This window comes from Alosa pseudoharengus, unplaced genomic scaffold (assembly GCF_046254945.1).
Source record: "Alosa pseudoharengus isolate Yale_2024_CS ecotype anadromous, Long Island Sound unplaced genomic scaffold, YU_APseudo_1.1 YU_APseudo_1.1_scf_2, whole genome shotgun sequence".
Taxonomy (NCBI): domain Eukaryota; kingdom Metazoa; phylum Chordata; class Actinopteri; order Clupeiformes; family Clupeidae; genus Alosa; species Alosa pseudoharengus.
In genome coordinates this window covers 14,278,154-14,290,875 of record NW_027468663.1, presented here as the reverse complement: position 1 = coordinate 14,290,875, position 12,722 = coordinate 14,278,154, and the positions used below count along the sequence as shown (strand labels likewise).

At 37.9% G+C, this 12,722-nt stretch overlaps 1 protein-coding gene across 1 annotated transcript; it reads right to left on the bottom strand.

The window, feature by feature from the left end:
• Window positions 1–492: 492 nt before the first annotated feature.
• On the bottom strand, window positions 493–1,583 carry LOC143135063 (ladderlectin-like). Its single transcript, XM_076295793.1, has 5 exons — window positions 1,539–1,583; window positions 1,261–1,352; window positions 1,008–1,133; window positions 709–808; window positions 493–583 (listed from the first exon to the last, which is right to left on the bottom strand). Exons 1-5 carry the CDS (start codon window positions 1,576–1,578, stop codon window positions 510–512), a joined length of 432 nt encoding a protein of 143 aa, XP_076151908.1. The 5' UTR covers window positions 1,579–1,583; the 3' UTR covers window positions 493–509.
• Between the last annotated feature and the right edge of the window lie 11,139 nt (window positions 1,584–12,722).

The window sequence follows — 12,722 nt, the reverse complement described above, 5'->3', positions numbered from 1 at the left end:
TAGTCATAATAAGTCAGGCTCCATGTTAAACAGTCCATCATTGGCCAAGTTATTGTAGCCTATATTGTTACTATTCACAATATTGAAAGGGGAGATAAAGCAGAGTTCATCAAGAGCATTTAATTACTCAAGTAGACCATCACTGGGTCCATCCATTTACTTTATCATCAGTTATTTTTATCCATTCTCCGTGTCAGATGTGTGTGGACCAATAGGCAATCCACTGGAGTGGCGATTAAAATATTAGCCTGTACTCTGGCCTAATCTATTGGCTAAGAAAAATATTACTCGCTGTTAAGTTACTTTCCGACCCTTGGCCTATGAGATACTCACTAAGTGGGAGCATGCAGTATCATTGACCATGAGCTTAAGAGAAATCCTTGGATGCGTTAGCTGATATGATATGATATGAGAGCACATGTCCTTACATCACACAAGTATGAAGCACATCAGACACATGAATTAAGGATGAAACATGTTTATTGATCCATGAGGCATTCTGAGGTTTATTAATTACAAGGATTTTGGTTTCGAGAACAGAAAAATGGTAAGGAACTTCCACAGTTAGTATTTGACCATCCACCTGTAATGAATGAATGAACGAAACAAGTGAATTACTGTATTATTTGAAATTTAGACAAACCTACAACTTTAGAGTTAATGCCAAAGATAGAACAGAGCCTTTGGTTAATGCATCCATGGTCTTACCAGTTGAGCGCATGAATATGCATTGATAGTGAGCTGTGCTGGCTGGGGAGAGCCAGTTCTCGTAGTGAAAACCTGTTCTGTCAATCCACATCCATGAGCCCTGGCAAGTGAGTTTGAGTTAAATTCATTTTTCTCTACAGGAACTCACACATACTTTTACTACGACTATTTGTTGTATTTTTTTTTTACAGCTGTAATGCTGTAAAACAGGTTGGTTTCTGTTGACAAACAGCAAAGCACATTTTCGATGTAAAAGTATACAGAGAATAAACTAAAATAATCTGAATTGATTGACTGACCTGGAAATAAAATCCACCTAGCCAGGCAGTTGATTTGCCAGCAATTTGAGCCAGATTCTGAAGGAATTGGTATTCATCTGGGTTTCGCACTGAGGCAAGAGCCGCCTGCTGGTTTACACAGTGTTTCTGCAGCGGAAACAACAGTCATTCACTTCACAATCAGTCAACTTAACACATATTCATTTTGTTCACTAATGATAATGATATAACAATTGTGTTTGGTAAAATGTGTTTGTTTGGTAAGAAGATGTACCTCAGCATTGATCCAGGTCATGTGACTGTTAACATATTGGTAACAGCGGGATCCAAAACTGAACCAGCCAGGTGGACAGTACATCCGTGCAGCTGGGCAATAATAGACATTGGGGCATTTTGTTAGATACCAGAACTTTCAAAGAGATGCCATCTATTTTAACAACATGGATAAAGTTAAGTTGTGTTTAGTTAGTCCATGCAGAAACAATATGTTTTGTTAGTTTAGACTGTCATGGTCCTTAATTTATCTTGGTTTACACAAAAACCTAAACTGACCTGCATCAGCTGCATCGTCATTTTCTGGAACTTCAGCCATCTCTGAGTCTGATGGTTAAGAAGAATTTGATTTAAGTTAATTCACACTGTTATACAGTAGATGATTCAACTGAATGTGTCATGTAGGCTACCAAATGTGCAGTATTATTGCAAACAATATCTGACTGGAACATGCGTCAAAGCGCCGTTATAGTGATAGAGCTTCAGTGCTGGATCACAAGAATATCTTTTCAGCAAGGTGCAAATACTTTTGTTGTGTCTATTGACTAAATAATGATTCAATTCTGATTAGAGCATTTGCTTGCTTTATAAACAATGCTTAAATTCTCACTGGTTGTAAAGCTTTTGATTGCCTCATTCACAGATTTAATCCTGATAAATAAATTAAATAAATAAACTGGTCATTCCAGGCTGTGCAGAAGGATATATCTTTCTTAAAACATAATAGATATCAGATTACAGGCTGTACACAGAATCGTGGTGATCAGGGCTGTGGTGGGGGCTAAATGCAAGTAAACAAAGTTTATCCACCTCTGACATTTCAGAAATAGAGTTTATCCACTTCTTATTAGAGCTTATCCACCTCTCAAAAAAGTGTATTCACCAATAGCAATTACTTTTAACATTCAAAAATCACACATTATCCACATTCACAATATGTACACTCATCAACACTCTAGGAACCATTTAATACCACTGGTATTGTTATAAACATTGAACAATAACCTCCACCATCATCAAACATGTTCTGAATGCCTTTTTAAAAAAGTCCAATACCGCATGGCGCAGTCCACCTTACCATGATCACAGAACTCATAGTTAACCCACCTTTTATTTTATCACTACACCCATGCTAGTGATCTATTAACATCCCACATTCTGGGTTTGCCACTTACCTGGTACAGAGTTCTGTGCTTCTTCTGGTGTCTCTTCAACAGCCACCACTGGAAACACATGGAACAAATAGACTGATGAACTGTACTCCCTGTGATATTATGCATCCTGCTGCAAAAGTTAACGTAACAGATTGTCTGAGTTGGGTGTCAAGCTGAGCCTTACCTGCAGCTGATGTCATGTATGCAAAGGCGAGACAGAGCAAAGCAGAAACTGCGAGAGCCTTCATCATGAGGAGTTTGATGATTGTCTCTAGAAATAAAGAGAGTATTAATTAAAAGTATGAGAAGTTTCAGTAATATTTCATTTTTTGGAGAACACCTTAGCTGAGATTTGAGCTTAACTTAAAGTCTAGAAAACAAAGCATACCTTTAGATGGTGTTTCAGTGAAGTACGAAGACAGGTGGTTAAGTGATAAGCAGACCTGAGTAGTGGCTCTTTTATACTCTCCTACCTCATATGCCAAGAAGAGACACTTCCTGTTGCATGGCAGTAAATGTCATAAAACAATAATGATAAGCTCAAAACCCTCTATCTGTAGAAATAATGTTCCTGACAAGAAACATCATAAGGAAGTTATGATGCAAGTTAAATATTTAGGCAAAAATCTACCACTTGTAGGTGTTGACTCTCAAAATAACTGACCTATTAAGTGTTTGGAATTGCCTATAGTGAAAGACATGTCATAGGGTGGACAAAGGCTTGTTTGCACGAGTTGATTTTTATAAATAACTTGAATAGGTACAATACAAACTTAACTCTGAACACACAGCAGTGCTGTGAGATTGCTCCCTGTCTTGCCTTACTCTTCAGTGTTTCTTGGCAAATATTTGATCCACACGTGCAGACTTGAAGGCTTATCTGACCCAACAAAAATTGAAGGCCACTTCCTGAAAGAATTCCTTCCTGGAATTTCTCGAATATCTCTTCCATAAATAAGGCGCAGTTGTTTGGGTTGTATGGAGTAACAACTGATATGGTCATTTAAAGTATGACACATAAAGATAAATGTTTAAGATTAATCACAATTGAGTTGACTATAAAAGGCTCTCTCTGATCATTGCTGATAAATGGACAAGGAAAAAGGAAGAGTTTTTACAAGACGTCCATCCAGATAAAATGTATACCAGTTGAACTTTAACTAGATGTACCACAGAGCGGTACAGAATATGACCTGCACATTCTCTTCGCAAAAATAAATCACACTTGTCAATTTGTGTCCATCTCCTACTCCACCCCCTACTCTTGCTACTTTTGTGTATGTAAATGAGTATGTGCATGTGTTTGCTTTTGTGTATATGTGTGCTTCTCTGTCTGTGTTTTTGCTTGTGAGTGTGTGTGGGGGGGTAATGGTGTGTGTGTGTTTATGTGTGTGTGTGTGTGTGTGCCTTCTTGCCTGCATGTGTCTGTTTTTATGTGTGTGTGTGTGTGTGTGTGTGTGTGTGTGTGTGTGTGTGTGTGTGTGTGTGTGTGTGTGTGTGTGTGCATGCGTGTGCTTGTGTGCGTGCCTGTGTGTGTGTGTGTGTGTGAGTCTGTGCGTGCGTGCCTGTGTGTTTGCATGTGCGTGCGTGTGTATGCCTGTGTGTTTGTGTGTGTGTGTTTATGTGTGTGCCTGCATGCGTGTGCATGTATCTTTATGTGTGTGTTTGCATGTGTTCATAAGTGCGTGTGTGTGGGCATGCGTAGTGTACAGTCACTAAATGTACACATATATGAATTTATTGTATGGTCCCCCATGAACGGAATCGGATCAAAACAAAAAAAACAATGGTTCAGTGTCATCCTTGTGGTGCTACATACTTACCAAGTATCCCGAGGATGTAGCCCCACAAGGATGACACGGGAATCGTTGACACAAAATTACCAAAGAAAAAAAAGAGAAAAAACAAAAGCTTGACTGGACCTAACTGTTGTACATTTTATGGACATTTTATGTAATCTGTATATTGCTTTATGCAATCTGCATATTGGGAGTAAATTGGGGTTTTTTCTGTAATTAATATGCATATTTATATACGTGTGTATTGACTATTGTCATTGTCTATACTGTCTTGCTGGAGTAACATCAATGGCCAGAACCAAATTCTTTGTATGTGTGAACATACCTGGCGAATAAAGTCCCATTCTGATTCTGATTGTCAAATAAAATGACCAGAGAGAAATATCCTTGAAACTATTATAAGCAATATTTGTGCATATGTGCGCAAGTGACTCAAGCAGGCACTTCAAATTGCTGTTAGAGAACACTGGACAAACAGATCTGCATCTGAATATTCTATAAGAATGTCTACTATAATGTACGCTACATGTACACTGTCCACTATACACAAGTGGCTTACTGACTCAGTTCTGAAAACCAGAAGATAATCTCTCCTTAAATAGGCTGACACTATCATGTATACTGTAGAAGTCAAAACAATGTCCTTTTGCCTATTAAAATATACATATGCCTATCAAGTACAGTAGACCGAATACCAAATTTCTTTCAGCTCCAGATCCAAAAGAGAAATCTGTGGTCTACCCCGGGCCAAAACTTACAAAATATATCATGAGCTGCCCTTAACATCTTCAAAAACTCCTGAACAAAATAGACCATGAAGACAGAAGTAAATTACAGGTATTTATTCCATTACCAGTGTAAACAACATCAACAACATTCTACATTCAATTTTCACCCCTTTCTCAACCCTCCATTTCTAGCAGGTGGTTCCCTTCATCTGAGCGCTGCTATAGCTGCATTTCAGGCTGCATTTGCAGCTATAGCTGTAGCCGCCCCTTTAATCACTTTTTTGGGCTTCTTCCGGAACATCTTCCAACGCTTTACACGTAGGTGTTCCTCATGGGCTACGTCCTCCAATGCCTCTGCATATGGAATGAAAACAAGCAGTTCATTGGGACTCCATATTTAGTCTTGATTTCAGGACACATCATATGTTACCTATTTACAGTAGTTACACAAAAAAAGGGAATTTTTAAGAACTAATGGTAAACAGTGTGATATTAGGTTATGAACATCAGGATTGTTGATAATGACAACATGTCAGAATTGCTTTGAAATAAAAGGCATGAGAATGTCATCATGAGAATATAGATAACATAATTGCGCACTAAGCCATCTATAGGCCCATGCAGTGACAGAGAGACATAAGAATTTTCTTTGTTTCAAGTTTTGAATTGTTAATTTGTTTGTAATGAAACATAGAGGTGTCTCTCCCTCTCACCTGCTGGTGCATTGGGCAGTTCAGACAGGATAACACCATCCTCAGCAGATGACTCCCCAACCAGCGCACCAACTACCAGAAAGACCTGAGAATGTGACACAATTCAATGAACATTATTATATTGGCACACATTCAGGGTTGGGTCAGATTACTTTGAAATGTAATCCATTACTGACTACAAATTACATGGCAATTTTTGTAATCAGTAACGTAATCAGGATTACCAAAAACATGTAACGTAATCTGATTACTTTAGGATTACTTTTAGATTACTTCAATAAATATGTCCCTTAAGTAAAAGACACCACCACTGAATTGATGAAAGAATTCTCATTCAGTTTTTCTGTTTATTATTTCATTACATCTAAGAAATCTCTTTGCTCTGAGTAAAGCATTCCTGTGTGAATTAGCTGATCTTTTCCTCTAAAAATCTTAATGTAGCCCTTGTCACCAGGTCCCATTGTCTGAAAAACACCCAAAACTAATACATTTCTATAGCTTTTCTCCACTTTGGGGGTGGTATTTTGGTGGTTGAAATTTTCCCCATCCCAAAATTGATCACTTAGTCATCATGGATGTGATCATGGATCACTATTCTCCAAACATGCACAACTCATCACAACTCATTTTTTGACCCAGGGACATGGCCTGAGATTGAATGACACCATGTCCATTTCAATTGTGGGGGTGAGAAAATTATTCCTTTGGGATGTTTTTCAACCAGGGGGACCTGGTGACTTTCTCAAAGTAAACGGTGACACTAAAACAAGAGGCTACATTAAGATTAGGAGGAAAAGATCAGGCAATGTGCCGAGAGACCTGCCCCAATAGTAAATAAGTTAGTAAGTAAGTATAGATACTCTTGATCCCTTGAGGGAAATTTGGTCTTCCAATCCGCGAATTAGTGAAGCACACACCAACCCAGAGCAGTGAGCTGTCTGCTACAACGGCGCTCGGGGAACAATGAGGGGTTAGGTGCCTTACTCAATGGCCACAGCCGTGGATGTGGGCATGGGAGAGCAGTGCTCAACCACTTCCCCCGCCCACATTTTTTCTACTGGTCGGGGATCAAACCAGCAAGCCCGAAGCTTGTCGAATTAAAAGATAACTAGGCTATCATTAAAAAGTTGCATTGCTTGCATGATAAAATGTAATCAGGTAATCCCCAACAATGTAACTGTAATCTGATTACACAATTTTTTATTGTAATCTGGGCTGATTATAGTTACTTGATTTTTGTAATCTGATTACGTAATCCAGATTACATGTAATCCGTTACTACCCAACCCTGCACACATTGATATAGGCAAAATTATACTGCTTGTAAAAAAGATTTCATAACATCTTCAGAACCATCTGTGACTACGGAGGTAAGCATAACAACCACACCAGCGATGTGTCTGAGGTAACCATGGCCCTCAAACCCTTGACTGTTGCAAATCATTTGTTGCTTATAGTTATGCTTGAGATAACAGAGAGAGGGCTATGGATGATTTATCTGTTTACTTTCTTTCTTTCTATATTTTTGTATTTTCTTTTTTCTTGTTTTGAATGAAAATGGTAAAGATGTTGCACTTGTTCATGTTTTTTTAGTGAAAAGGGAAGATCTAGGCCACATCATGGCACACAAACTGTTTCTGGCCATTGTAATAAGTAATTTAAGAATGACCATAACAGCAGATCACCTCGGCTGAGCCATATTCAGTCACGGTTTAAGCTTGGTTATTCTACAACCCACACATGACCATATATTATCACAGATGGTTCTGAGGATGTAATGAATAGCTACCTTCATTAAAAACAGTAACATATATATATATATATATATATATATATATATATATATATATATATATTAACTTTCCCCTTCCCCCTCTAAAATGTAATGTCTTCTGTTTGGTTTATTTGCACATTTCGCTACAGCTATTGTCTACTATTTATTTTGTTGTTGTTTTGTTGTGATTGCAATCTCGGCATACCCCCAATGAGCTGAGAATAAATAAAGGTTGCATGAATGAATGAATAAATGAATAATAGGCCGACAGTCTGATGAATATGTGAATCATCTGAATGTCTCATACACTGTAAATAGGCCACCAAGAATATCACTAGCATATATATTATTTCAACATGGGAGAATTTACTTTATGACGGCAGCAGGACTGACAACTCTAAATGTATACAACACGAGATGAATGGGTAGGGAGATGGGCTGTAAAGTACAGAATATTATTCAACTGGTTTGAATTATTTTAGTAAAGTGACAAAGTGTGATCATTCTATAAAACAACAAAATAATGTATACATTTTTATCAAATACGACTTGCCCCCTTGTGCCACCTCTGGTGGTGTCACAGAACAGAATGTGTATAATGTTGTAAGGAGCTGTAGTTATAAGTTTAGACAGAAAAAGACCAAATAGAGCTGTGTTCATCAGTGCGTGTGTGCTCCTGGTATCTATAGCCTATGAGATACTCACTAAGTGGGAGCATGCAGTATCATGGACCATGAGCTTAAGAGAAATCCTTGGATGCGTTAGCTGATATGATATGATATGAGAGCACATGTCCTTACATCACACAAGTATGAAGCACATCAGACACATGAATTAAGGATGAAACATGTTTGTTGATCCATGAGGCATTCTGAGGTTTATTAATTACATGGATTTTGGCTTCGAACACAGAAAAATGGTAAGGTACTTGCACAGTTAATATTTGGCCATCCACCTGTAATGAATGAATGAATGAATGAACATATGAAATAAGGGAATTACGTATTATTTAAAATTTAGACAGACCAACTTGACAAACCAACAACTTTAGAGTTAATGCATCCATGGTCTTACCCATTGAGCACATGTATATACTGTACATGGATAGCTAATGGCACTGGATTGAATGAGAGAGCCAGTTCTGGTAGTAAAAACCTGTTCTGTCAATCCACATCCATGAGCCCTGAGTTTAAGTAAATTTTTCTCTACAGGAACTGACAAATACTTCTACTACGACTATTTGTTCTTTTTTTGAATACCTTTAAAATATGTTGGTTTCTGTTGACGAAAAGCAGACATCAAAGCACATTTTCAATGTAAAGAAACAGAAATAGAATAACCTAAAATAATCTGAATTGACTGACTGACCTGGAAATTAAATCCACCTAGCCAGGCAGTTGATTTGCCAGCAATTTGAGCCAGACTCTGAAGGAATTGGTATTCATCTGGGTTTCGCACTGAGGCGAGAGCCGCCTGCTGGTTTACACAGTGTTTCTGCAGCCAAGTAGAAACAACAATCATTCACTTAGTCTGAAGGTATTCATTTTGTTCACTAATGATAATGACATAACAAAACTAATAAAACTTTGTTTTAAAATATGTGTCTATTAACTAACTAATGATTCAATTCTGATCAGAGCATTTGCTTGTTTAGTTGTAAAGCTTTTGATTGCTTTATTCACAGATTTCAACAAAAAATACATATTTAATTGTCCCTGTAACCTTCCGGATAACTGCATGTCACTGATGGAGCAACAGCTTCAACGCCCTGAACATCCTCTGCTGAAACTGGTAAAATAAGATTAAAGAAACTGTCATTCCAGGGTGTGCAGAAAGACATATCTTTCTTAAAACACAGAATACAGGCTGTACACAGAATCCTGGTGATTCTGGGTTTGCCACTCACCTGGTAGAGTTCTGTGCTTCTTCTGGTGTCTCTTCAACAGCCACCACTGGAAACACATGGAACAAATAGACTGATGAACTCTACTCCCTGTGATATTATGCATCCTGCTGCAAAAGTTAACGTAACAGAGCAAAGTGAAACGACACAGAGCAAAGCAGAAACTGTGAGAGCCTTCATCATGAGGAGTTTGGTGATCTCTAAAGAGAGTATTAATTAAACACATGCAGGGGTGGAGCCAGAGGGGTGGCACGGGGTGGCACAGGCTACCCTTAAAATTCGATTGGCCACCCCAGGTGCCACCCCAAAATCCTAGTCTATGGTTGGCCATTATGACAATCTAAGGCGGGACCTTTCTTGATGCACCTGCAGCGCTAGTTTGAAGTGTCAGACAGACGTCGGAAAGTGGCAAACACGCTTGCCATTATACAGGACTTATTGTTTTTAGCATGTGAGTTTAGGCCTACAAGCTACTGCTTGTGCTAACACGCAAAGATATCTATCTATCGCATCTGCCAGTGCTTATTTATCTAATCACACACACAAGTTGCGTCTGTTGAATCACGTCCTAGACTAATTTTCCTACCTGCTTATTTTACCTAGCCTACCCTGCCAACATTTGTTAGGTCATTACGTGTTAACTGTGGGCCTAAAAGCATTTAATTATAATACTGTCCTAATGAAGGTTTGAAAATCGGAGGTTCACAGGCTACTGTGACCTTGGTGCCCCCTTCTTTCAATATTATTTGCATCCGACTAATAGCGATTTTCATTTCACCTATGGCCTGTCAAAATAATCTTAGCATTCACAGCGCAAATTAATTTAGTCTTTAGACTGCGCAGGGCAAGAAAGAAAGAGCGTTGATTCACCCATTCTTCTCTGTTGAACTACCGTACTCGCGAAGTAGTATACTCATCACACAGACATTACATGTATCACATCACATGAAAGACCTTCTTCCTCAGCTTTTAAAGATGTTAGCCACTAGTTGCTGTGGTAAACGGTTCGCGAGAAAAGTAACTTTAATTTAATCATATTATTATAAAGTTCTGCGCCCATCTCCCTACCCATTCATCTCGTGGAATGCTTTGCGAACTCTTCCTATATAGCCTATAACAATACATACAAACCATATATCAGAATAAACAGCGGACCTTACCGAACACAAAGGTGTAAAGCATCCCCCTGTACAGATAGCCATTCCAGAGTAATCCGGTTTTGAATTTGCAGCAAATTTCTACATGTCTCCAACTTTGGGCTTTACATTTCATAGCAGGCCAAATAAAACATAAATGTTAAATATAGCCCAGATATTTGTAAATATTAAAATCAGATGATTGAATTCTGGTGACCATTCAACCAGTCAAGGATTTGTTGTGAAATATTTACATTTTGGGAAGTTTATGTAGCTTAGACTAAACTGTATGTTTCTTTCGTCCCCTATGCCTGTTTTATTCGTCCCGACAAGGAGGGATAAATGAAACATTGCGCACGTTCCACTTTTGCTTAAATGTATCCTGAACGGTTTTGTTCAGACCTGAAAGTGCAACTGTATTTGACAAATGACAGATGTAAGTTATTGCTAGTGACAAAATATTAACTTTCGATGTGGTCTTTTTGTAAATAATGTGTAATTAAAAAGTATTTTGATCGTCCCAGCTGTCCCCTATAGGCAGGTGTCCTATATATCCAAGGGGAATATTCTCACCCCTATGTATTGCCACTCTGTTTCGAGGGACAAGGGGTAGGCTAGGGGAAGGAGAAGGGGAAGGGGAAGAATGTCAAATGGGATTGAGCCTTAGGGTCTGTAGCATTATGAATGTAACATTATGTTTAGATTAAGGTTAGTCTTTAATTGGTGTTTATTTAATTCATGTTTCATACAAGTAATTTAAGCATTTAGTTGAGAGGTGTTTGTTGATTTTGGATGACTTTGTTATAGCTCTTTGCCAGCTCAGACAAAAAAAGCAGGTCAAATTATTTTAACAGCTACATAAATAGATGGCCATAGATAGCCATATAATATAATAGAATATATTTTAATGTCCCCATGATGGAATTTGTTTTATCACAGCATAACCACAGTCTATTATCACAGCATTAATAGACAACTTAGATTTAATATGTTTGTTTATTTGTATGTGCATTTTATTCAAATACAAAGACATTGTATGTGAGAGTATGGTCTTTGCCCTTCAATTGATGAGTATGGTGTTTGGTACATGGTTTTCCTAATGTATTTGTGCTAATTTAACATCTTGAGCCTGTTTCTGTTAATCTGGATGTTTTGCCTCATGCCACCCTTGAATTAATCAGTGTCCCACAGTGGCGATTCTAGACATTTTTAACAAGGGTGGCCCTAGTGGGGCACTGATTAATTACATTAATTTGGGGCACAAATACATAATACGTACGTATAATACCTTTAGATGATGTTTCAGTGAAGTATGAAGACAGGTGGTTAAGCGATAAGCAGACCTACAGTAAATTGTTCTTATTCCCCTACCTCATGCCAAGAAGAGACACTTCAGTAGCATGGCAGTAAATCTCATAAAGCAATAATCATAAGCTCAAAACACTCTATCTAGAATTTATTGACACCTGATTCTTCCCCTGAGAACTGATATAAATGTAATTACGTATGTAATTCCCTTATGATGTTTCTTGTCAGACACATTATCTCTATAGAGGCCTAGTCAGACCCTTTCAAGTTTTCCACATTTTGTTATGTTTTAGACTCAACTTAAAATGGATTCAATTAATTTTTTATCAATCATTTTCTTCATCAATCTTCACCCAATACCCAAATATTCCACAAAAAAGCAGCTGTTTGGAGTGTTTTGAAAAAAAAAAAAAAAAACACTGAAATATTCCATTTACTTATGTATTCAGACCTTTTGTTATGACGCTTGCAATAAGAGCTGGTGCATTATTAAATAGCCCTTCAGATGCTTCTACAACTTGATTGGAGTCCACCCGTGCCTAAATTAATTCATTGGACATTATTACATTACATAAGTACACATCTGTCTATGTAAGGTCTTACAGCTGATGGTGTATATCAGAATGAAAACCAAGCCACGAGGTTGAGAGAATTGTCCGTAGACCTGCAAGACAGAATTGTCAAGACACAGATCTGGGGAAGGGTACAAGAAAATTTCCACAGCATTGAAAGTGCCCAAGAGCACAGAAGCCTCCATCATTCTCAGATGGAAAGGGTCTGAATATTTATGCAAATGAGATATTTCAGTCTTTTAGTTTTTATACATTTACAATACATTTCAAACACCTGCTTTTTGTGGAGTATTGGAGTATTGTGCGTATATTGACAAGAGTCTGAAACATAATAAAATGTGGAAAACTTGAAAGGGTCCGAAAACTGTCACTGTCT

Bases quoted from the DNA above. Each gene is read 5' to 3' on its own strand.
- LOC143135063 (XM_076295793.1), bottom strand. From the start codon at position 1,578: ATGGCTGAAGTTCCAGAAAATGACGATGCAGCTGATGCAG. The intron at 809-1,007 runs GTCAGTCAATCA...CTCACTTGCCAG, and splicing joins TAGGTGGATTTTATTTCCAG to GGCTCATGGATGTGGATTGA. The intron at 584-708 runs GTAAGACCATGG...CATTCATTACAG, and splicing joins CATATTCATGCGCTCAACTG to GTGGATGGTCAAATACTAAC.